This window comes from Phoca vitulina, unplaced genomic scaffold, assembly GCF_004348235.1.
Source record: "Phoca vitulina isolate PV1807 unplaced genomic scaffold, GSC_HSeal_1.0 scaffold81, whole genome shotgun sequence".
In the NCBI taxonomy this organism is placed as follows: Eukaryota; Metazoa; Chordata; class Mammalia; order Carnivora; family Phocidae; genus Phoca; species Phoca vitulina.
The window spans coordinates 4,857,523-4,882,545 of record NW_022589784.1 but is presented as its reverse complement, the minus strand read 5'-3'; the positions used below and the strand labels follow the sequence as shown (position 1 = coordinate 4,882,545).

The 25,023-nt window shown below is 47.5% G+C and overlaps 1 protein-coding gene across 3 annotated transcripts in view; it reads right to left on the bottom strand.

The window, feature by feature from the left end:
* VAV1 (vav guanine nucleotide exchange factor 1) overlaps positions 1–25,023 on the bottom strand; it is a 48,455-nt gene that overhangs the window by 2,241 nt on the left and 21,191 nt on the right. For 2 of the 3 annotated variants that reach the window (XM_032394735.1, XM_032394736.1), the window contains exons 2-25: positions 22,186–22,302; positions 21,613–21,671; positions 21,425–21,493; positions 20,793–20,901; positions 20,600–20,695; positions 19,515–19,583; positions 19,242–19,345; positions 18,558–18,657; positions 17,771–17,866; positions 17,503–17,571; positions 17,146–17,232; positions 16,958–17,043; positions 16,496–16,628; positions 16,053–16,162; positions 15,300–15,401; positions 14,948–15,045; positions 14,840–14,862; positions 14,643–14,688; positions 11,908–12,044; positions 11,496–11,561; positions 8,169–8,200; positions 4,361–4,477; positions 3,087–3,174; positions 1,224–1,338 (exon numbers count right to left, since the gene is read on the bottom strand). In XM_032394735.1, the coding sequence (XP_032250626.1) occupies positions 1,224–1,338; positions 3,087–3,174; positions 4,361–4,477; positions 8,169–8,200; positions 11,496–11,561; positions 11,908–12,044; positions 14,643–14,688; positions 14,840–14,862; positions 14,948–15,045; positions 15,300–15,401; positions 16,053–16,162; positions 16,496–16,628; positions 16,958–17,043; positions 17,146–17,232; positions 17,503–17,571; positions 17,771–17,866; positions 18,558–18,657; positions 19,242–19,345; positions 19,515–19,583; positions 20,600–20,695; positions 20,793–20,901; positions 21,425–21,493; positions 21,613–21,671; positions 22,186–22,302 (2,128 nt within the window). Of the gene's footprint in view, positions 1–1,223; positions 1,339–3,086; positions 3,175–4,096; positions 4,478–8,168; positions 8,201–11,495; positions 11,562–11,907; positions 12,045–14,642; positions 14,689–14,839; positions 14,863–14,947; positions 15,046–15,299; positions 15,402–16,052; positions 16,163–16,495; positions 16,629–16,957; positions 17,044–17,145; positions 17,233–17,502; positions 17,572–17,770; positions 17,867–18,557; positions 18,658–19,241; positions 19,346–19,514; positions 19,584–20,599; positions 20,696–20,792; positions 20,902–21,424; positions 21,494–21,612; positions 21,672–22,185; positions 22,303–25,023 lie in introns of those variants that run through there. The other variant, XR_004298132.1, reaches the window with a different exon arrangement.

Below are 25,023 nucleotides of genomic sequence, written 5' to 3'. Positions count from 1 at the left end.
AAATTCATTCTAGGCTGTTAATATTAATTATCCTAAAGAGGACCAGGGTCAAAAAAGAAAGGGAATAAAAGAAAGAGATACAAGGGGGAAAGAAACAGAAAATTTTTCATAGTAAAATATTAAGCAACATTGTAGAATGGAAAATTAATTTGTAGTATTTCTCCAAGTATGCTAAGATCCATATATACACCAGGGCAAATAAGTAATGTTCAGACAGACACAAACATTTATCCCATTGGGTGATGAGGATCCTTTGATGAGGATTGGAGTCCTGGTGTTATGTTGGTGTTGTTTTTTTCAAAAATGTAACATTTTATTTTTTTTTAAGATTTTGTTTATTTATTTGTCAGAGAGAGACAGCGAGAGAGGGAACACAAGCAGGGGGAGTGGGAAAGGGAGAAGCAGGCTTCCCGCAGAGCAGGGAGCCCGATGCGGGGCTCAATCCCAGGACACTGGGATCATGACCTGAGCCGAAGGCAGACGCTTAATGACTGAGCCACCCAGGCGCCCCAAAAAATGTAACATTTTAATAATAATTAATTCTTTAAATCTCTCTTTAAAAATTTTTTTGATATATAAGAATCCAGAAACTATACCACCCATGTGACTTTTCTGAAAAACATACTTCAGGATGCACTCTAGCAAAATGAAATTTGAATCAGAATAAGGAATTTTAAAAATAAAGGAAAATATAGAAAACAAGAAATATACATGGAGTCTGAGTAATTCTTGATACTGTATTTGAGAAGTTAAACGCAACTGTTAAGAAAGAATCCCTAAAACATATGTTGTAATTATTTTAATTCATAGCAAACTGTATCCAACATTCCAGATAACGTCCATGAACCTACGGGGGAGAGATGCAAAGGAAAAGAGAAGAGTGCACTAAAGGTCTTGCCTTTTTGTGAGAAAATGTTATAGATACTAATTAATCCTTGATATTGATACAAAAATACAGGCTTAAAAGGTGCAGGTGAAAACTCTTCTGGTACCTAGTGTCCTCATCTTCCCAAATACAAAAGTAACCTCTGTCCCATCTTCCACCCAAGCAAATAAACATGCAAACCACCCAAGAGCAAAGGGACAGACTATCGTGAGAAGGAGCTCCCATTGTTTACCAGACATGACCTCTGTATGCCCACTGGAATGTCCATAGCATCCCCAAACTTGCCCTCTACAATAGGAAGGAGCTGGGGCACAGGTCCGCAGCCTGAGACCTCTACCTGGGGGTTTGCTGATGGCTCTCTTCTCAGGCTCCTTGAAGGGGAACTGCAGGGTGGTGTCCAGTGACTTGAAGCAGTCCTTTAGAGAATTCTGCTGGTAAAACTCCACCAGCTCCTGGAAGGACAGGGGGGCAGATGCTATCCCTTCTGGCCTCCCTGGTGACTCCTTGACTGTTCCCCCTGATGGGGAGCTCATTCCCTTCCTGGGCAACCAGGACCATTTTTTTGGGAAGAGATCACATTGCCTAAAGCCAGTTCTCTTAATAACCAAGTTACTTCATAATAAATTTACCGAATAATCAACTTGCCTGATAACCAGCTCACCAAAATCAACCCCCACTGTGGGTGTCAAGAGACTTATTTTTATAATTAACTATTATAATAATAATAAATTCTGCTTATTCAGCACCTACTATGTGCTGGTCAGTGTGCAATCACACAGCATCAAAATCTCCTAATAATCATGAAAGGTGAATACATTCATGATTCTCCCATTTTATAAATGGAGAAACCAGGTCACAGAGAGGCCAAGTTCCTCATCCAGGGTCCCACATCTGGAAAAGGGCAGATCTGGAATACAGTCCCCCGGGGGAGGGGCAGTAGAGTGTAGTAGCTAAGACAAGACAAAATGTCCATGGTTTAGCGTTCTAGACTCCAAAAATGCCAGTATCATGAAAGACCAAAAGAAAAAAAAGATTTTAAAAAGGCTAGCAATCTATTACAAATGAAAAGAGACTAAGGAGATAAAAACTAAATGCAATGTGTGATCCTTGATTATATCCTACAAGAAAAAAGAGCTATAAAAGGTACACTTTTGGGGGCAATCAGGAGTTTGGAAAATAGACTGTATATTATGTAATAATTTTGCATCAATGCTCAATTTCCTGAACGTAATAATGATACTGTAGTGAGGTACAAGAATGTCTTGGCTCTTTGGATATTCATGCTAAAGTATTTTTGGGTGAACGGTCTAGATGCCTGCAACTTATTCTTACATAGGGCAAAATAAATGTGTGTCGGGGGGAGGGATTGACAGGGCACAAAAGAAGCAGAACATTAACAATTAGTAAGTGATAGATTCACAGATGTTCATTTCACTATTCCAGTAACTTTTTGGAAATTTTTCAGAAATAAAAAAATGAGGGGAAAAGTTTTCAGAATCAAGTTTGGTGGACAAAAAAATTGTGGAATAAATTAACAGTCCCTAACCTTTCAGGGAGTCAAGGATCTGTTTGAGAATCAAGGGAAATCTGAGACAATCACCTCCTAATACATGCAGCTATGTGCAAAATTCTGTATCTTTTTCCAGAGGACTCAAAGTTCCTCAAGGATCCAAGGACCACAGGTAAAATCCATGTGCCTTAGACCAATGGGATTTAAAATGTCTAAAAGTTTTCCCAAAACTACAGGGCACCAAACAGAAGCAAAAACACTTGAAAGGCATTTGAATTCGCAGTGAAAAGACCATTGAACAGATGAGGCAAAGCTAAGCCTTACAGTCTGACAGAAACAGCTCTGCTCTTCTGTGATACTAGAAAAGGACAGAACATCAGTTTCATCTGTGTGTGAAATAGAACCTCCCACAGTGAGTCGAGGGGATTCACTGGAGTCCTATCCAGAGCATGTCTGGCACTCAGTAAGTGCTTAGTAAATGCTCACTGCTGTTATTCATCATCATCATCACCATCATCATCATCATCATCATCAGCCATTAGGGGAATGAGTTTAAAGCCCGTTGCTCCATAGTGCTCTTGGAGGGACTGCTCTGGGTGTGGGAAAGGGGGTGTCCCAAGATGGAGCTTCAGGGAGGGCTAGATTCTCCTAGATTCTGGGAGGCTGGGGTTGAGGTAGATTGGCCCTTACCGTAAGGCCCCGGAAAGCCTTCTTCTCTGTAATCCGGTACAGTCCTTCCGCTGTCATGATTTTAATATGCTTGACCTCAACATTATACCTGGAAGAAGTGAGAGAGGGGCCCAGATGGTCACAGAGCCCTGAGGCTGGGGACCCAAGCTCATCCCCTGCCAAGTCTCAGCCCCCGGGCTACACAACCCCACACCCTGATTCAGAGGGTTGTTGAGAAGTCACAAAGGTCTTGCAAAGAAAGCCATGGTCTAGAATAGAGAGGACGAGATCTGTGCTTCCCCCAAGATGGAGGACCTAGGATTTACAGGATGGGAAAAGGGACCCATTTCCACTAACATGGCGGGCCACAGACTAGTAAGGACATGGAAGAGATATTCACTTCTGTCAACATGGAAAACTAGATAACTGGTGCCCCCCCCAAAAAAAAATCTGACTACAGAAAACAAGAAAGGATGAGAACAAAAAATGCTGAGCTCTCAAAAAAGTAAAGGGAAATCCCCAGAGGCCAAAATTGAGGTTGAAACTAAAACTGAGCTCACTGAGTGAACTGCTACCCTACGGGGTTTGCTGATCTTGCTAACCAAGTAGCTTATGCCTTGATGATCCCATAGAAACATGGGATGAGCTACTGGGCCCATGGAGGTGGAGGGTTAGCACTGAGACCCGCCCACACCGCATAAGCCTGGACTATCAAATGCTACATCCTCTAGAAAAACCACCCGTCGCACAGGGGACCATAGGAAAGCGTATATGTCTCAGACCCCAAACGGAAAAGTCACCCTTGAGAATTCAGAACCTCACTCCTGCCCTCATGTAGGTTTGGGGTTTGAACTTAAACCACCTGCACAGTCTGGGGAAACTAAGGAATTAACCTAAAATGTTGAACTTGAAAAAAAAAACCCATTGGTGATCAACAGAAGCAAATGCAAAATCTCTGGAGACCCAAGCAGCACAAGATCCCCAGCGGGAAAGCCCCACTGGACATCACAAGACAAAATTATAAAACCGACCAGGAAACGAGTCACCGTGAGTGAGAAGCTGCACACAACAGACAGGCATGAGCAAAGAGGTCCGCGAGCGTTGGTCCACGTGGGATCTCTGCCTCTTGCTAGGATGTGCTAAATGCCTTTTGGAGCCTGCCTGGGAAGCATATCTCTTTCTTGTGGGCTGTCCGTCAAGTAAAAGGAGTAAGATGGCTATTGTAACTGTACATTCCCTTCCTCCCAGGCTCCTGCAGCGCCCAGGTCACAGGGGGTCAGGGACGGAGGAGTTACTTAATGCTGATGGCAAATTCTGCTGTGTCCTTCACCCTCTGCCGCACCAAGAACGTCCCATCCGAGCGGTTGGTGAGGATACTTTCTGCCCCCGCACGCTCCATGGGGCCGGCGTACCTGTCAAGATACACCAAGGAGAGAGGTCCACACCACCTCCATGCCTGTGATTTTTAAGTTGGTGACAGTCCCAGGGCAGGCTGCTGCTCCAAGACGGGCCACTTTGGCATGAAGACCATTTTGAGTTAAAAAGCGATCAAAACCCGGGACGCCTGGGTGGCTCCGTCGGTGAAGCGTCTGCCTTAGGCTCAGGTCACAAGTCCCGCATGGGGCTCCTTGCTCAGCGGGGAGCCTGCTTCTCCCTCTCCCTCTGCCTGCAGGTCCCCCTGCTCATGCTCTCTCTTTCTCTCTCTACATCTCTGACAAATAAATAAAATCTAAAACATAAGAAAAAAGCAATCAAAACCCAGCAGATTCAGGAAAAACTCTACCTCCCCCACAGCTGCCTAAACAGAATGCTGACAGAGGACCTGCTCCGGGAAGATAGCAACCATCACCCTAGATACCTACATTAGGCTATGAACGAGGTGCGGTGGGCTGGGAGGAACTTAGCGAGGCCCGTTTGATCAAATCCTCTGTGTCCCACAGTTTCCCAGGGGGCCAGCAAACATTTGTGTACCAGACATTTCCTCCTCTTCATCTTCCTGTGAAGTGCATTCCTTCCCTTTGACATCCCACACCCTTGCCCCCTTCTCCTTAATTTGGAATGACATATGTGCCTCCTTTTGCCTGACCGTCTTGGGATTTCCATGTCTCTGTGGATTCCCTGTACATACAAAATTAAATTTGATTTTTCTCCTATTAATCTGTCTCGTGGCAATTTGAGTTTTAGTCCTGCTAGAAGGACCTTGAAGGAGACAGGAATTCTTGAGCCCTGACATGGCCTTTTATAATAAACTCGTAATCTAAGGAAATGGATTTCCTGAGTTCTAGGAGTTTGTGCTAGTGCATTATCCAAACCAGGGAGGTGGTTGTGGGAGCCCACAATTTACAGCAGGTCGGTCAGAAGTCCTGGAAGGCTGACTTGAGATTAGCACCTGAGAGGTGGGCAGTCTGATGTGAACCAACTCTTAACCTGTGCGGTCTGATGCCATCTCCAGGTGGGTAGTGTCAGAAATGAACTCAATTATAGGACACCCAGCTGAGAGGGAAGAATTACAGAATTGTTTGGGTGTGGGGAAAAAACCCACACATTTGGTCAAGAGTGTGAGTGTGAAAAAGCAGGGTTTTTTCCCCTTTAATCTGGAATTTGACATTGCTTGGATGGGCATTTACTGAGTCCCCACAGTTCGCCCGTCTCCATGGTCACCAGGACAGAAATTGGGTGAGGAGAGCGAGACACCAGCCCCAGGTACAAACTGTGAAGAGGGAGTAAAACACTCCACCATCAAGATAAGTGATAGCAAGTGAGGTAAGGAGTATTTTAATGCAATACTTTTAAAAACCAAAACGACTGCCAAAGAGCCATAAAAGAAGCGAGGCGCCCACATGCACTGCCCCGTGGACGGACCCTGAGCCCACGACACTCAGAGAGGGAACCAGACACAGAAGGCCACACTGTGTGTGGTTCCATGTGCGTGAATCGTCCACAACAGGCTCATCCACGGATGGGAAGGGGTTAGAGGTGGGTGCCAGGGGCTGGGGGGGCTGGGGGTGACCGCTAATGGGGGCGGGCTTTCCTTTGGGGGGATGGAATGTTCTGGAGTTATACTGGTGATGGCCATGCAACCTTGAGAATGTACTAAATGTCACTGGATATAAATATATTTATGCTGTAGACATAAATATGTAACATAAATAATATATATTAACTATAGAAGATCACAATTATGGATGATATAAATATGAACATGAATGTATTGTGCTATAAATGTAAATACATAACATATATATGCTAATTATAGATCATATGTAATTATAGACGATATATAAAGGTGAACATGAATGTATTTATGCTGCAAATGTAAATATGTAACATAAATAACATATTTTAATTTGAGGTAAAATATAACTATGATATATACATGTAAACATGTAATAGAAATACAGGTATGAATATAAATGCCACTTTAAACAGTTAATTGTATGTTATGTGGATTTCAACTCAGTTTTTAAAAATTAATGCAAAAAAAAATCCAAGGTGAACAAAACGTCAAGGCTTTAAATAAAGACAAGACCTGACTCCGTACTTGGGGGCTCACCACATCACCTCTTTCTACCCCCAGCCCTGTCAGATCCTGTCTTTATTTACAGTTTCGATGTTTTGCTTATCATGGATTTTGCCTTGCTTTTTTTTTTTTTAATTAAGTAAGTTCTATGCCCAACGAGGGATTTAAACCCCCCACCGCGAGATCAAGAGTTGCATGCTTCCCGACTGAGCCAGCGGGGCGCCCCCGTTTGCCTCGCTTTTGATTATTTTAACTACTGCCTTGAAATAGCATGGACCTTGATCCCTGGGTTTTTGGCGCCCCCTTAAATCTTGCACCTGAAATGAGTCACCCAGTTCCAGGCGTGATGACCCCATCCCAGCAGGGGAGGGTGGAGATGGGGTCTGAAACCTGGCTCTGTGACCTCAGGAACTGATTTTGCCACTCAGAGCCCTGATTTCCTCTTCTGCAAAGAGGAAGTTAAAACTGCCCCCCAGACATACAGAGCGACGTTTCTGACCACTGGCAGTAATGCAGCCGATGCCCCTCATCCGCTCAGGAAATGCGAGCGTTATTATGCCCCTTGTGTTACTTTGACTCTCGAGGGGCAGCAAGGTCTGGCTCTGGACTCTGGAGTCGGGGCAGATGGGTTCCATCCTGTCTCCATCACTTCCTCACTGCGTGACACTGAACAAATCACTTCCCCCCTCTAAGCCTTGGTTTCCTCCTTCTTTTGCCGAAAGGGAGGAAGAAAAGCAAAGGGTTTTTACGAGAATTCGAAGTGCTCATTAAAGTGCTGACACAACACTCATTAAAAACAATCCCACGTGATATCATCTAAGATGCTGGCGACTGTAAAAGGCACTGTTCTTTCACGGGCCATTATGAAATGAAAACTTCTACCCATAAAATTAGGCAGAAGACTGATCTTCCATTGATTGTAAGAGCCATCCCAATGTCAGAGATGTTAAAACATGAAAAAAATGTGCATTTTAGAATTGATGAAATGTAGTCCTAATAAGATGGCCACAATAGTAACAGGTCTAATCTAATCACAGATAATAAAGGGCTTACTGTTTGCCAGGCACAGGACTAAGAACTTTACAGGTAACAGCTCATTAACGCCTTATAAAAAACCCTATAAATGGGTTTTTAAAAAATCCCAAAATAGTTGTTGGTATTAATCTATTTTCCAGAAAGGAGAGCTGAAGCCCAGAGAGGTTGAGTTACCGGCACAAGGTCACACAGCTGGGAAATGTGGGACTCAGCATTTGAACCCAGGTCAGTGGGCTCCAGAAGCAACACTGTAAACCTCTACCCTTCACTGTTCTACCTGCAATAGGTGTTCAAAAGCAGGAGGGAGGGGCTGCCATTACCATCCCCACCATCATTTTCCTTCCAGGGAGACCCTAATCTCCCAGAGTCAGGGACTCTCTTTCGCTTGCTCGCTCTTCAGCAGCCCCGGGTACAGGGCTCAATCCAGCAGTCAATACCCAGAGTTTAAAAAATAAATAAGCAGTTAGTTTGGAGGCCCCTCCACGCCCAACCTGGGAACCCACCCCAGAGGGCCTCAAGCTGAAAGTAAGAAAGGTAGTTCTACTCACCAGAGATGAACGGACAGGTCCTGAGGGGGACCCTGGGGACACAGACAGAGACTGGGACTTAGGATCAAGAACCCAGGTTGGTAGGGCACTCCATTCATTTGTTATCATCTACTATCATTCATTCCACCATCATTTACTGAGTGCCAGGCACCGTGCTGTTCACCAAGAGACCCGTCCACTTCCAACAGGGGCTGTCCAGGCACCTGTTTTAGCATGACCCTCAAGCCAAGAATGGATTTTATGTTTTTAAATAGTTGACAAAAATTAAAGGAAGAATAATATTGCCCGGCATGTGAAGATGGGATGAAATTCACATGCCAAGGTCCACAAATCAAGTTTTTATTGGAACATAGTCATGCCCTCTCGTTTACACACTGAGGCTGCTTTTGCACTTCTCTGGCAGAGGTAAGAGGTCACAAAGAGAGCCTCTGACCTGCAAAGATGAAAATCTGTATTATATATTTACAGAAAGCCCAACCCCTGGTCTGAATAAATGCAAAGGTGCTCGCTTCCACCACATTAAGATGGTTACTGTAAAAATAAACAAAACAAAACAAAAAACCAAAAAACAGAAGATAGCAAGTGTTGGCAAGGTTATAGGGAGATTGGAATTCTTATAGCAGAAATGTAAAATGATACAGCTGCTAAGGAAAACAGATGACAGTTTCTCAACAACTAAAAATAGAATTACCATATGACCCAGTGACTCCTCTTCTGGGTATCTACACAAGGGAATTAAAAACAGGAATTCAAAGAGATAGTTATACATCCATGTTCATAGCAACATTATTTATGATAGCCAAAAGGTGTGTGCCCATCAAGAGATGAACAGGTAAACAAAGTGTGGTATGTCCACACAATGGAATATTATTCAGCCTTGAAGAAGAAGGACATTCTGACACCTGCTACAACATGGATGAACCCTGAAAACATTAGGCTCAGTGCAAAAGCCATTCTCAAAAGGACCAACACAATTTACCTGAGGTCCCTAGAGGAGTCAAAGTCATAGAGACAGAAAGTAGATGGTGGGAGCCAGGGGCTGAGGAAAAGGGAGGGGCGTTACTCTTTCATGGGGACAGAGTCTCAGCTTTGCAAGATGAAAAGAGTTCTGGCAAAGGATGGTGGGAACAGTTGTACAACAGTGTGAATGTACCTAATGCCACCAAGCTGTACACTCAAAAATGGTTAAAATGGTAAATTTTATGTGTGTTTTACATAATTTAAAAATACTAACAATAAAAAGAATGAGGAATAATCTATCTAGTTCCAAAACATCACCCCAAAAGAAAACCCATACACATCACCCATTAAACATCAGTCCCTAGTCCCCCCCCAACTCCAAAATCTGGGAACCACCAATTTGCTTTCTGTCCCTGTGGATTTACCTATTTTAGATGTTTCACGTAAATGAAATGATTGCAAAATGTACCACTGAAGTGTGTACTTTAAAATGGTTTATGTTTTTTCAAATTTCACCTCAATTTTTTAAAGGGAAAAAAGAATAAAATGGTCTACATACAGTGCCATGGAAAGATCCCAAGATATATTAAGGGGTGGGGGCAGGGGGGAAGGCTGCATAACAGTGAATATCAAACCTTTTGAATCTATCATGGGGGAAATGAGAATCCATATTTGTATCTACTTGTATGTGCACTAAGAATCTCCAGAGAGGCACATAGAAAACAAAGTAGTTTCTTGCAAGGTAGGTGGTTCCAGGAGCATGGAATCCTTGAGTAGAAAGGAGAATTGTCATTTTTTTTCTATTTTTTCTCAGAGCCTTCATTGTATTGGGAGAGGAGGAGGCTAGGATGGGTGTAGCTTTAAGAAGGCAGTACATTTGGAAGCAGAAACTAGAGAGATGTCCAGATCTTGGCTTCTGAATGCCATGTCCCCCTGAAAGGACCAGGGCTCCTTGGGAAAAGGGTTGATTCCAAGACTGGGGCATGGGAAGTACAAGGTAAGTCTGGTATTACGCTAGAAAATAAGGAAGACCTCAGAGAATAATAGGGACACATCAAAAGAACAGATGAGCCAGGCTGATAGGGCTCCCACTGGCCAAAGCTGGGACAATTTTAAAGCAAGAATCCACGGGCATTTCCTGAGATACATGCATGCATACATACCTGACCGACTGGCAGACAGACAGATACCCAGCTACGCAGACACATAGATGCTTGATACATAGATTGATATATAAATGATTAATGGATACACAGAGACGCAGATAGATACACAGATGATCATTAGATACATAGATGACTAATTGCTAGGTAGGTTAATTAATTGATTGATTAGGAGACAGCTAGTCCTTACAGTAGAACATCTGCGAATAAACCTGGACAGAACCATGAAGTTGGAAATGTATAATGTAACTCCACAGTGGAGAAACCTGGAAGACCCCAGGCCAAAAAAGAAAAAAATCTCTAAAAGATAATTTTGGGGGAAACTGTCAAAATTTAAATATGGACTATAAATTAAATCACAGTATAATGTCAATGTCAAGTGTCAAATTCATGGTTGTTAAAATCATGCTATGGTTATTTAAGAAAAGGTTCTTATTCTTAGAATGTATTTAGGGGTGAAGGGAAAATATGTCCGTAAACTTTTAAATGTCTCAAGAAAAAAATAATATGAATTTTTAAAATAAAATGTGCAGAGAAAGAGCAAATGAGAGAGAAAATGGGACAAAATGTTGACAGCTTGTGGATCTGGGGAAAGGCTGTTTGGAGTTCTTTGCATTATTCTAGCAACCTTTCTGGAAGTCTGAAATGATACAAAATTAAAGCAACAGAACAGGAGAGAATTTCCCTCTGAAGGTTCCTATTTGGGCTGTGAAGCAGGCAGAGGGGCATCTACCGTGAGGGAGGGAGGTCTGGGGAGAGTGGGAAAAATCTGAGGTCATCAGAGAACAAGGTGGTCAGGTGAGCAGAGGACAGCTGAAGAACAGAGGTGGGCAAAGTGCGGGCAGGTGTGTCCACAGGAGCTGGGCCAGGAGATGTGAGTGGCCACCCCCCAGATGGGACAACATTCGCTGTCTCTGAAGGAAGCAGGGACTGGCCAGCCTTCTGGGCCCCTGCTCCTTCTCCTTTACGAGGGAGAGGACCTTCATACAAGAAGAATCAAGGGGGAAAGGACTGGTCATCATTCTCTGTGTGGCCCCCACTCTGGGCTCAGTAGGCAAGCTAGGCAGAACACGGGTTTCGGGAATGACCTGCCATGATGGGCAGCCCCTCCCTATCTCAGGGGTGTCACCCCAAGGCTTCCTACCCCCGCAGGACCTTCTCTGCACCCCCTTGCCCTCACTACATCCAGATCTGAGGCACTCACATGCACGTAGGGCTTGACTCTGTTACAGGGAAACCAGCCAACTTCATTGGTAGCCGTATTCCTGCCCTAAAAAGCCAGGAGGCAAAGACATGGACAGAGAGGTTATAGGCATTCATGCGTGCGTGTGTGTGTGTGTGCATGTGCACTGAACTTTCTACCCAGTGGCCACTCTGTCTGTCCATCTATCTCTCTGCAGCCTGCATGACCCATGGAGTGCCAGCTACTATCAACTTCCTGGGAAGACAGCCAGCTCAGAAGGGCCAGGCCAGCCCTAGAAATCCCCATGTTTACTATCTTCCCCAGATGCCTCCTCCAGACCAGCCTCCCCTGCCAGAGTCACTTCCCGGGACTGCCTACACCCATGACCCCACACTCAGGTCCTTCTCCATCACTCCCACAGCCCAGCCTATACCTCCCACCAGTTCTGTTCGGCCTCAGCCTTGGTGAGCTCCACGATGTCTCCAGGGTTGAGCCGTAGAAAAGGTCCAAAGGCTCCAGGGGGTGGAGGAAGCCCATAGTATTCCTGACACACCTCCATCTTGGGCAGGCCTGGAGGGAGAGAAGGTGGTGGCTCGGTGTGATTGGTGGTCAGAGATGTTCACACCTGAGTCTCACTGCCCACCGGGAAGGCAAAAATTAGGGACTGACAGCACCAAGTGGTGGTGAGGATATGGAGCACGTAGAACTCTCCTACATTGCTGGTGGGAGTCCACGTGGGAAAACTGTCTGGCAGTATCTCCCAAAGCTAAATAGGTATCTACCTTGTGTCCCGACAATTGCACTCAGGTGTATGTGACCAAGAGAAACGAACGCTCGTGTCCACCAAAAGTCCTAGACAAACTTTCTTCACAAAAGCCAAAAACTGGCAACAACCCAATGTCCTCAATAAAATGGATATACCGAGTGTGATAGAATCATACAATGGAATACTATGCAGCAATGAACAAACTGTGAGTCTCACCAACATCACGCTGCTTAAAGAAGCCAGATGCGGGAAGAGGACACACCACATGATTTCATTTTTGTGCAGTTCAAAGAAAGGCAAAACTCATCTATGGTGACAGAGGTCTAAGAGCAGTCCCCTCTGAGAGCCAGGTGGGTACTGACCAGCAGCCCTGTCCAGGAAAACTTTCTGTGTGGTGGAGATGTTCAACAGTCTGTGCTGTCTGGTAGGGCGGTCATTAGCCAGAGATGGTTATTGAGCACATGCACTGTGACTAGGGTGGCTGAGTACAGGAGTTTCAAGTTACTTAAACTAGTTTTAATTTGTATTGGACTGTGCAGTTCTAGAATTCAGTTCAATGTTCTATACCTTGATCTGCATGGCAATGACTGGGATAGAAATTCATGGAGCCATGGAGTTAAGATGTGTTCACATTATACATCTTACAGTACGTATTTTCTATCTTAATAAAAAGTATATATATAATGGGTATGTATAAATGTGCATATTAACACATATATATGATATGTATAAACATAAACATATATATATTAGATATACATACACTTATATGTATTTCCCCCTATTGAGGACTTTTGGGTCACTTCTAGTTTTTAACAAATAAAGTTGGGGTGCCTGGGTGGCTCAGTTGGTTAAGGGTCTGCCTTTGGCTCATGATCCCGGGGTCCTGAGATCAAGCCCCACGTCAGGCCCCTGCTCAGCATGAGCCTGCTTCTCCCTCTCCCGCTGACGCTCCCCCTGCTTGTGCTCTGTGTGTCTCTCTCTCTTAAATAAATAAATAAAATCTTTTAAAAAAAAACACAAAACAAAACAAATAAAGGGATGCCTGGGTGGTTCAGTTGGTTAAGCGTCTGCCTTCAGCTCAGGTCATGATCCCAGGGTGCTGGGATCGAGTCCCACATCGGGCTCCTGGCTCAGCGGGGACCCCGCTTCTCCGTCTGCCTGCCATTCCCCCTGCTTGTGTGCTCTCTCTCTCTCTCTCTCACTCTCCCTCTCTGACAAATACATAGGATCTTTAAAAAAAACAAAAACAAAAACAAATAAAGCTGATATATATTTTCTGTATAAAACTGATTATACAATACATATACATATAATGATATATACATTCCTCCTATTGAGATCATTTAAGTTGTTTCTAATTTTTTACCATTTCAAATAAACCTGATATATCTACCTACCTATCGATCTAGATTATAGACATCTGTAGATCTTTATATGGTGACATCTATATGTGAATACAGATAGATAGGGATAGGTAGATATGAAATCTGGGTCTTTACACTGACTCTGTATGACTATGAGCAAAGGGTTTACTTCCACCAGTCACACCAAACTGTTCTCACGTGTTCAATGAAGCCTGGACCTCCCTGCCTCCTAGCCTTTGCACATGCTGTTCCCTCTGCCTAGAACAACCCTCCTCCTCATCTGCTTAACTCCTCCTCATCCATCGAACGTCCACCTAAATGCCTCCTCCTCTGAGAAGCCTTCCCTGAAGGCTCAGATTTGTCAGGTCCCTCAGTTTTATGCTCCAGAAAACCCTCTACTTCGCCCACCATGAAAGTCTGTCCCCCACCACCAATCTGAGAGCTTCCAGAGGACAAGAAGCACAGGTGTTTTAGTCATCCTTTGCCCCAGATGACGTATCCACTAGATGCTAAACACAAATCACCCAGCACTGCTGTGATTCCACAAAATACATTAACATAGGAATGAGTCCAGCCTCTCTCCCCTGCCACTGGGCTAAAAAGAATCCGTGTCCTCTGCTTCCCCATCCTCCAGGTGGAGGGCATTTTGCTGAAACCACATATCATAGTAAGATTCTGTGGCACGGAATCAAGAGGAGAGGAGAGGAGAACAGTCAGAGGTGTGCCTAGTTGACTAAGGCTAGAGAAGGAGCCTGTGAGAGAGCAAGAAAAAAGGGTCAGTGGACAAGAAAAGTGGATGGTAAGAGAGAGAGTACCTTAGCAAGGAGTGCTACTATCCCGTACATTCTCTTCCTAGGGTTTGAGCAAAGCAAGTAAAGAATTTGAGTTGGTTATTTTTAAATTCCTTTCAGGTTTCTAGGAGTGGAACAAATGGATCACAGCTTTATAAACAGGACACTATGTTGTCAATAATATAATTGTTGAGATCTGAAGCAAAGACTGGATTTCCTCCTGCCCCACCCCCCTCGGACTCACCCAGCTCATTCCTCTTTTTGTCGTGACCCCGGCGATGTGGCTTATCCTGGAGGGAGAGACCAAGAAAGCAAGCGTGGCTACCTGGGCCCAGCCTGGGTCCTCCTCAGCCCCTATGTGAGCACCCAGCAAAGGGCCATGCCCAACCATCCTTATCCCCCATGATTTTCCATGCATAAAAAGGAGCATAGGGGTCTTACCTTCTTCATAGTTCCTGAAAGATCTATGGGATGGAAAAGGAAATAGTGAGGATGGGAAACCCCCCATGCAGAACCAGGGCCACCTCCCACCCTCTGTCCCACTGGTACCTTGCCCAGGTCGGCCACACGGAGGGACCCGTCCCAGACACTCCTTGTGTGCAGGTGCCCGGCACCGATGACAACGGTAGCCCTGATAGAAGGTGCCTCTGGGACAGCAAGACCAGATAAAGGAAAGTCAGTGATGTTGAACAGACACAGCTGATCACTTTGCCAAGGGTCCACTTGGGTTCTCTTTAGGGCAGGAGAGATGGGGGAGCTGAAGTTCAAAGGAGATGGGGGAGCTGAAGCTCAAAGGAGAGCCTCCCACATCCCAACTCAGGGGACAGATGGCTGGGGGAGCCCCTCTAAGGAGTAGAGCTGCCCAAGCCCAAGCCCCAGGCCCATCCTCCCATACACCCACCTCAGCAGCATCTGGCAAGCCTTGCAGGATGTGGTCTCCTCAAAGGAGAACATCTGGAAGTCATGCCCATTGGCAGTAGCGTTCTCAGGGTAGATGTTGGAGCTGGAGAGGGGAGAGAATCCCATGCAATGGAATAGCATTCAGCCACACAAGGGTATGAAGTACGGATACATGCTGCCACTTGCATGCATCAGAGCCATATTGGATACGTTGCGTAAACCATACTGTGCCTCTCCATCCGTCCACTGATGGACATTTGGGTTGTTGCCACCTTTTGGCTATTGTGAATAGTGCTGCTATGAACATGAATGGAGATAGAAAGCAAACTGGTGGTTGCCAGGGGCTGGGAGCAGGGGGAATGGGGAGTGACTGCTTCGTGGCTGCAGGGTTTCCTTTTGAGAGGATGAAAATGCTCTGGAACTAGACAGGGTGATGGTTGCACAACACTGTGATGTACTAAATGCCACTGAACCATGCACTTTAAAATAGCTCAATTTCTGTTACATGAATTTCACCTCAAGAAGAGAAAGAAAAAGAAGGAGGAGGAAGAAGAGGGGTCCAGGCTGGTGGCTGAAGCTCACACAGAACCTTGGCATTCTGAGGTTGCAGACAACATCAAAAGCCTATCCCTCCCATTTCCCAGATGAGGAAACTGAGGTTCAGAATGGCCCTACAGAATGGAGCACAGGATTGCCTCTCAGCCCCTGCCCGTATGCAGAGTCCTCTGAGGACAGGATGGCGGGGGGGTCTCACATGGCCATCTCGAACTGCTCCATCCACTTCTTCTTTAGTTCTCGTGTCTTGAAGAACAGCTCATAGCCTTGGGCACCTTGGTCCTCGATCAGGAGAAACATGTGAGTCCACTGCAGGGAAGCGGGGTTTAGAATGAAGGCACCCGCTCTGCAGAGGGTGGGACCACACACCCTCTTTACCCCTACCCCTGTGGGGAGAACAGGGTTAGGCCAAAACAGCCTCTCTGCCCCCAGAAGAACCAGGCATGGGTGGGTACCTTTGTAAGGGTCTACCCAGGAGAACCAAATACACAACCATAAATCTAAAATCGCACACTCACATGCATATACACACTCAGGTCACATACACACACACACCTGGCATTTGAAAGGTCAAGGGGAGAGCCTTAAGCTGCACTGGGGCTTCCCAGCACTGGGGACCCCAGGTCTGGCCTCAGAGCCCACCTTCTTGTTTTCTCGATCTCCAGAGGAGTCATCTCGAACCTGGAAGCTGTGCAGGTTCACAAAGTCCTTGAGGTCGTAGGAGTCTCCTCGGCGCTTACAGATGAGCAGAGCTTTGTCGAGCAGGAAGGCGTACCTGAGAGCAGCTGGGTCAGGTACCTCTGTCTGGCTCCCACCAGCTCCCTGCCTGATCTCCTCCACCTTCCTGGCTCCACCCTGCCGTCCATCTAGGATTCCTGCCCTTCTCCTCCTCTGTGACCAGCTTGGCAGTGCCCGCCTGTCTGTCCATCCTGACCTCACCCAGTAAGGTCCGTACTGGTCCCAGCACCTGTTGGTCTTGGCTCCACCCACACATCTACGCCTATTCTGCCCGGCGGGTCCACCTAGGCTCCACCCCCTGGTATAACTAGAAATCTGTCCCCACCCCTGCCCAGGCTCTACCCTCTATCTGTTGGCTCCGCCCACCTGTCCATCTTGGAGCGCCGCTCCACTGAGGTGATCTTGAGCTCCCCATCGATCTTGGGCCGGCCATAGTGGGCCAGAGACTGATCCTATGAAGCAGGAAGGGGGTCTGGCAAGGGGCCACCAAGGAGGACACCAAACACCCTCCCCACATGGCCACACCCCTGGCTCTCCCTGTCCCACCCCCTCACCAGGTTCTCAATGGACAGCTGGAAGTTGGTGATCTGCCGCAGTGTCTCGTTGTCCCGTTTGACCTCGTTCACACATTGTGCCAGGTCCTGGGGGTGGGACATGTGGTGAGCCTGGACCGCCCACCCCACCCAATCCCCTACTTGGCAGGGGATAGGGGGTCAGCCCCCACCAGGGGCTGGTAGGAGGGGTAGAGAGGGTGTCCCCAGCATGTCCTGTCCCCAAGGGGGATGCTGGGAATCACTCACTGGTCACATGGTCATGTCACTCTTGATGAGAGGAGGGGTTGCCCATGGGGGTGACCATGTGCCTGGGCTGCGCTACCTTGAATGCATGTGTACCTGTGTGGGACCACTCACCCTCATGGCATCCAAGGCCAGCCGCAGGCTCTCCTTCTCCACCGCATCCTGCGTGTGTTTGACCAGCTCCTGCATGACCCACAGAGACAGACATCACCTGGGCCTGCCCTCTCTTCTTGGGGGCCCTCCAGACAAGCCTGGCCTGCCAGCTTCCCCCTTCCTTCCAGAGGGTCCTAGAGCCCAGCCTCTGGAAGCCAGCCGCACCCCCTCCTATGACACATAGAGGTACAGAAGCCAAGCCCTTGCCTAGGGGCCCGCACTCGTGCACCTGGAGAAGGAGGTGGTACTTGAGCACCCGCTGCATGGGCACCATCAGCAGGTCCCGCAAGGTGAACCTCCCATTGTTTGCTCGCTGAGAACACTCCTGCGGGGGGGGGGGGGGGTGTCAGAGAAAGAGATGAGCAAGATGAGGTGCAGACAGGTGTGGATTTTTCTAGAACATGAAACATCATATCTCCCCCAAGGAAATAATGAAGAATTTCCTGGAAGGCTGGCAAATACTGCCTGGGGCAGAAGCCCAGGATCGCACCAGCTGAGTGGGGCTGGCGAGGGAGAGAGGGACAGGTCTGCAGGGTCTCCACGGTGGATACCAACGAGGCCAGATACACAACACACACAGGTGACTCATCATCTCTGCCCTGTCTGTGCTTCCACTGGACACACTGGGCCAGGGTGGGGCTCAGCCCAGGATGGGGCTCGGTGTAGAGTTGAAGCTCAGCCTGGACTTGAGCAGCCAAGGCTGGGGCTCAGCCCACGCTGGCCTGGGGATCAGTTTGGAGTCAGAGTTCAGTTCGGGGTCAGGACCTCAGCTTGGTGTCAGGGCTGAGTCCAGAGCTGGGGTTCAGCTGGGGTCAGGGCTCAGTGCTCCTGCCCACCTCCTCCTGCTCCATTTCTCCCACTCGGCTGGTCAGTACCTCCCTCCCCAAACCCTCGGCGGGCAGGTCCCTGGCTGGGCTGCTGCAGAAAGTGGCACCATGAGCTCAGTCCCCTCCCCGCTGCCCCTGGGGCCTTGGGAAGGAGCAAGAGAGTCCCCCAGATGTGGCCTGGGCCCCCACCTCCAGCTTCATTTGCACATCCTCCCGGGCTGCGGCCACACGGTCCAGGTGCTTGCTGGCCGACTCCACCTGGCTGCAGTAGCGGCCGTAGACAAGGAACCTGAGGGAAGGACAGGTGGCCGGGTAATGGTGGCCGGCACCACGGTCAGGCAGATCTGGGTGTCAATCTGGGCCCCACCTCTTCCCAGATGGGTGATGCTGAGCCTCGGTCTCCCCATCTGTAAAATGGGCATAACAGTGGCACCTCCCACACGGAGCTATTGTAGCATTGAATGAGATAATGCATAAGAAGCTCTTAGCACTTGGTATAGTGTCTCTCCAATGTTCATTCATTTAACCAACACTTACAGAGCACCTGCTGCGTGCCAGACCCTTTGCTAAGCACTTTAGGCATCATTTATTTAATCCTCACCACACCCTAGGAGGTACGTTCGTTCGTATGCCACACTGATTTTAATAGATGTGGCAGCAGAAGCACAGAGAGGTTAAGTGATTTCCCAATACCACACAGCTCAAAAGAGGCAGAGCTGGTGACTGAACCAGAGATGGGTAGTCCCTTGCCCATGAGCAAAGAAGGAAGAGCCCTGCCTGTCCAGTAGTCTCTGAGGGCAATTTCTCCCAAATGCCCTGCCTGAGCAGGACAAGGTGACTTCCAGGGGTCTGAGCTGGCCAGCTGGGTCTCACCTCTCCTTGTATTTGATGAAGACCTGGTAGAGAGTGGGTGCACCTGGGGCAGCCAGGGCTTCCTTCATCTCCTTTAGGAAGTGAGTGTGCACACGAAGCAGGTCCTACTCGGAGGAAGGGGTGAGGGCCAGGGCTCAGGACGCCAAGCAGGAGATGGGTCACCTCCCGCCCTATGTTGCTCAATTCCCAACCCCCGCACTCCAGAGACAGGTGGGGCCAGTAGGTTGTCCCCACTGGACAGAGGCCAGGAGGACTGGGGATTGGCCAGCTCACCTCGATGTTGATGAAGATGATCTCAATGTCTTGAGGTTTGAGGAACCGTTGCAGGGGTTTCATGAAGTGCTGTGGGAGGGGAGAGAAGGGTGAGGGAGGGGGAGACCTCTCCCTCCAGCCCCGTCCCAGAGAGATGGGGACAAGAAGGCAGAGTCAGAAAGAGACAAACAGAAAGAGCGACTGGGAGAGAAAGAGAGATGGAGAATGTCCACACAGACACCTGACCATGGCTGTTCACAGCAGTTATTCATAATAGTCAGAAAGTGGGAACACCCCAAATGTCCATCAGTCAAATGGCCATCGGTGGATGCATGGATAACAAGATGTGGTCCACTCACACGGGAATATCAGCCCTGAATACGAGCAAGGTGCCGACACGCGCTGCCCACGACTCAGGGAGGGAACCAGACACAGAAGGCCACACGGGGTGTGAGTCCACGTGTGTGACATGCCCAGAACAGGCTTATCCACGGAGACAGGAAGTAGATTAACAGTTGCCAGGGACTGGAGAAGGATGGGGGCTTATGGGGTGATGGCTGAAGGGTATGGGTTTTCTTTGGGGCGGATGATGAAAATGTCCTAAAATTAACAGTGGCGAAGGTTGCACAACCTTGTGAATAAACCAAAAGCCACTGAACTGTATCCATTAAATGGGTGAGCTGTATGGTATATTGGATTCATCTCAATAAAGCAGTTGAAAAAGCAATGGCCAAAAGGAAGGGAATAGAAGGTTGGAGAGACATAATCAAGACAGGCGGACAGGACGAGGATTCAGGAACAGATACAGACAGGGATAAAGGGACACACATAGGGAAAGAAAGACAAACAGAGGAAGAATTAAGGAGAGACCCGGAGGGAAAGAGAGACATATCAACACAGGAGACAGGATGAAAGAGAAAAGCAGAGACGAAGAGAGATGAAGAAACACAAAGCAATGAGGACGGAGAAGAGCCCCAGGCCCGCTTGGGACACAGGGGCCGTCTCAGGCGTGGCCCAAAGGCCACCACACGGGTGGATGTGCACCTGCCCGCCCAGCTCCCGCGCATGCGCATGCACCCGCCAGAGGTTGGGTCGGAGCATCGCACCTGTTGGATGGAGCCTAGCGTGTCCGTATACTTCTCCTCCGTCTGCTGGATCTCCCGCAAGCAACAGCACCGCTTGTCATACTCTGTCATCTTGGGCTGAGAATGGGGAGGACAGGTCGGTGTTGGGGAGCCCGGGGCTGCCTCCCCCACCAGCGCATACGCCCGCGCAGACACCACACTCCGCCCCACGCACCTGCATGGGCATGGGCTCCGAGCGCATGAGGTCTTCATAGATCTCATCACCCTCCGCCTCCTCATTCTCCACACAGTCGTACAGGTCCTCATCCTCCTCCACCGTGTCGCTGCGGGGTGTGGAGTCAGCCAGGGCCACTGGATCCCGCAGGCCAGGAACCCCTCAGGTCCCTCCCAACTCAAACTCATGTTCCCTCAGATCCACAGGGCGGAGCCATGTCCTCTCAGACTCCCCCCACCACAGGGCACGGCCATGTCCTCTCAGACTCCCTAGGGCAGGGCTATGTCCCCCTCAGACTGCCTAGGGCAGGGCTATGTCCCCCTCAGACTCCCTAGGGCAGAGCTATGTCCCTCAGACCCCCTAGGGCAGGGTTATGTCCCTCTCAGACTCCCTAGGGCAGAGCTATGTCCCCTCAGACCCGCTAGGGCAGGTTTATGTCCCCCTCAGACTCCCTAGGGCAGGGCTATGTCCCTCAGATCCCCTAGGGCAGGACTATGTCCCCCTCAAACCCCCTAGGGCAGGGCCATGCCCCCTCAGACCCCCTAGGGCAGGGCCATGTCCTCTCAGACTCCCTAGGGCAGGGCCATGTCCCCTCAGATCCCCAGGGCAGGGTGGGGGTCCCACACACTCACTCGATCTGGTCAGATAGGCCACTGTAGATGTCTTCATCACCCATACTCTCCTCCTCAGTGGGGAAGGGCCTGGGGGAGCCATGATGGTATGAGCCAGAGGCCTGGGGGCTAGGTGGGAGGGGCACTTCCAGGAGGGGGAGCATTGGGGCCATATCAACCCAAGGATGTCAGATCAAATGGTTACTCACATGATCCCCTTATTCTGGGCAATCGGGGTCCAGGACAGAGCAGACAGGGTGTAGATTACCTGTGACAAAGGCCATGGATACTCAGCAAGCCCCTTGCCCACCCACACACCAGAACATAGCCTCAGACTCCAATATCTGAGGCTAGATATTATGGTTAGATTCCACGCCCCTAGGAGCCTAATTCAGGATTTTCTCCACCTTCCCACTCCTCTATGTGAGTAGGTCAGGGTTCCCTTAACTAAGCACCCACCACTCGATCGCCTTCTTCTATGCAATCCTTATAACCACTCAGAAAGTATAGGATGGTATTATCCCTGTGTTAGAAAGGAGGGACCTAGGGCTCAGAGAGGCATGGTCACAAATCTGAGGTCACACAGCAAGTAGCAAAGCAGGGACTGGAACCCAGCTGCCATATCCCATGCTCTTTGCACCTGGTGTACTGCCTGGTCTGACTTACCTGTTCTTCCCCCAACAACACTTAGCTTTCTTGATGGAAATGTTCATGGAAATGCACTGAAATCCAATCTTCCAGCTCTATGTGCCCAGCTCATGGGAAGTTCAGCACCAGCTTACCTTCCCAAAATCCTGCACATCAAAGAGGTCAAAGGCCTCAAAGAGTTCACTCCGCTTGAGGCCAAACTTCTCACAGCAGGTAGACAAAAAGGTACGGATGTTCTTAAGACACAGGAACTGTGAAGAGAGACAGAAATGGGGGTGGAGGAAACGTAACAGGACAGGGGAGAAGCTGAGCCCTGGGCAGTCTGACTTGGGGACTGGCCCAGAAGGGAAAAAAGAAGGCACCAGCTCCCTCTCAGTAAGCCAAACCCTCTTCTGATAAAGATCAAGCTGTACCTGAAGCTAACTCTACCCTTGAATTCTTGCTTACTGAGGTAAAATTCATATAACATAAAGTTAACCATTAACTGATAACAAAATGCATTATATACATATGATGGAATATTACTCAGCCAGAAAAAGGAATGAAATTTTGATTTATGCTACAGCATGAATGAACCTTGAAAATGTTATGCTCAGTGAAATAAGCCAGACACAGATGGACAATTATTATAGGATTCCACTTATATGAGGTCCCTAGAGTAGGCAAATTCACAGAGACAGAAAGTAGATGGTGGGAGCCAGGGGTTGGAGGTGGGGGTGGGGAGTCTGTGCTTCATGGGGACAGAATTTCTATTGGGGATGAGGAACAGTTTTGGATACAGTAGTAATGGGTACACAACATTGTGAATGGATTTAATGCCACTGAATTGTATACTTATAAATGGTTAAAATGGTAAATATTCTATTTTATTTATATGGTATTCAAATATTTATATAAATTTGTATTTATATTTATCAAATATATATTTATGTCACTTTGTGTATGTATATGTAATGATAAATATTGTGTATCTTTTACAACAATAAAAAAAATCTAACCATGAACCATTTAAGCGTACATTTCGGTGACAGCCCACTCACAATGTCATGCAATGAGCACCTCATCTAGTTCCAAAACATTTTTCTCAGCCCAAAAGGAAATCCTGCCCCCATTAAGCAGTCACCTGCCATTCCCAGTCTCTTCCTTCTCCCTGGCAGCCACTGTCTGTTTTCTGTCTCTGTGGATTTACTTATGTCTATAACTGATAAATAGATAAACAAAATAATGTACATCTATAAAATGGAATAGTATTAGGCCATAGAAAGGAGTGAAGTTTTGTTACATGCTACAGAGTGGATAACCCTCAAAAACATGATGCTCAGTGAAAGAAGCCAGGCACAAAAGGTTACATATTGTACAGTTCCATTTATAGGAAACATGTTTGAACTTTTCGACTTCATGAGCCAACACATTCCTTTCTTCTTTAAATCAGTTTGGGTTGGGTTGTAGTGACTTGCAACCACAAGATACTAACTGATGCAGCAGTCAGACATACAAGATGTCTCTCTGGGTTTGGCGTATTTGGTTCTGCTATAAACAAGACCTCACATCCTTGCATTTGCCTGATATCCGTTCATCCAAATGTCCCAATGGGCTCAGCTCTCTCTAAGGTCCCTAGATCCTACAGAATTCTAACCAACCTTTCTTGACCCCAGTTCTATCTCATGGCCTTGCATGAGCACCTGCCATGTGCCCAATTCCCAGCACTCTCTCTATATATTTTTAATGTATATATAACACTGTGTATATTTAAGGCATGCTATGTGATTACTTGATATGAATATTCATAGTGAAATGATTACTACAGTCCAGCTAATTAACATAGCATCTCCTCACATAGTCATTGTTTTTGTGTGTGATGAGCGCACCTGAAATCTACTCTCTTAGCATATATCCAGGTTCAATATAGTATTATTTTTTTTTGAGAGAGAGAGAGTGTGTGTGCACATGCGTGTGGGAGTGGGAGTGGGGTGGGGGGGGTAGAGGGAGAGGGCAAGAGAGAATCTTAAGCAGACTCCACACTCAGCACTGAGCCCGATGCAGGGCTGGATTTCACGACCCTGAGATCATGACCTGAGCCAAAATCAAGAGTCAGATGCTTAACCGACTGAGCCGCCCAGGCGCTCCTCAATACAGTATTCTTAAGGACAGTATTCTTAAGGACATCATGCCTGCGCATTAGATCCCTAGACGGATTCATCCTACCTAACTGCAATTTTGTACCCTTTGACCAACATCTCCCCATTTTCCTCATCCCTCACCTCAGCCCCTTCTACTCTCTGTTTCTATGAGTTTGACTTTCTTTCTCTCTTTCTCCCTCCATATCCCTCCCCCCCCACTCATATTCGCTCCCCACCCCCCCCTCTGTGCATGTGTGTGTGTGTGTGTGTGTGTCTGTGTGTGTAATGGAATTCTGCAAGTACTATTATATCATCATTTTACAGATAAGGAAACTGAGGCAAGGACAGCCAGCCAGGGTGCAAACCCAGTCAATATGGCTGCAAGCACTATGCTCTAGTAACATATGTGAATCAAGTCAGTACAGTGTTCATTGTACCCGTGGATCTCACACTTCCATCTTCAGACTGTATCTTCTTCTCAATTATTGCTGCATCCGCAGTATACCTACCCCACTATCTATGGAACATGAACTTTAAACTTTAACTTAGGGATGCCTGGGTGGCTCAGTAGGTTAAGCATCTGCCTTTGGCTCAGGTCATGATCCCAGGGTCCTGGGACTGAGAACTGCATCAGGCTCCTTGCTCAGTGGAGAGCCTGCTTCTCCCTCTCCCTCTGCCGCTCCCCTCCACCTTGTGCGCTCTCTCTCTCTCTCTCCCTCCCTCAAATAAATAAATAAAATCTTAAAAAAAGAAAGAAAGAAAGAAAGAAAGAAAGAGAAAAGAGAAAGAAAGAAAGAAAAAGAAAGAAAGAAAGAAAGACTCTTGGCAAAGTAAGAGTGGAAAGGAATTTCT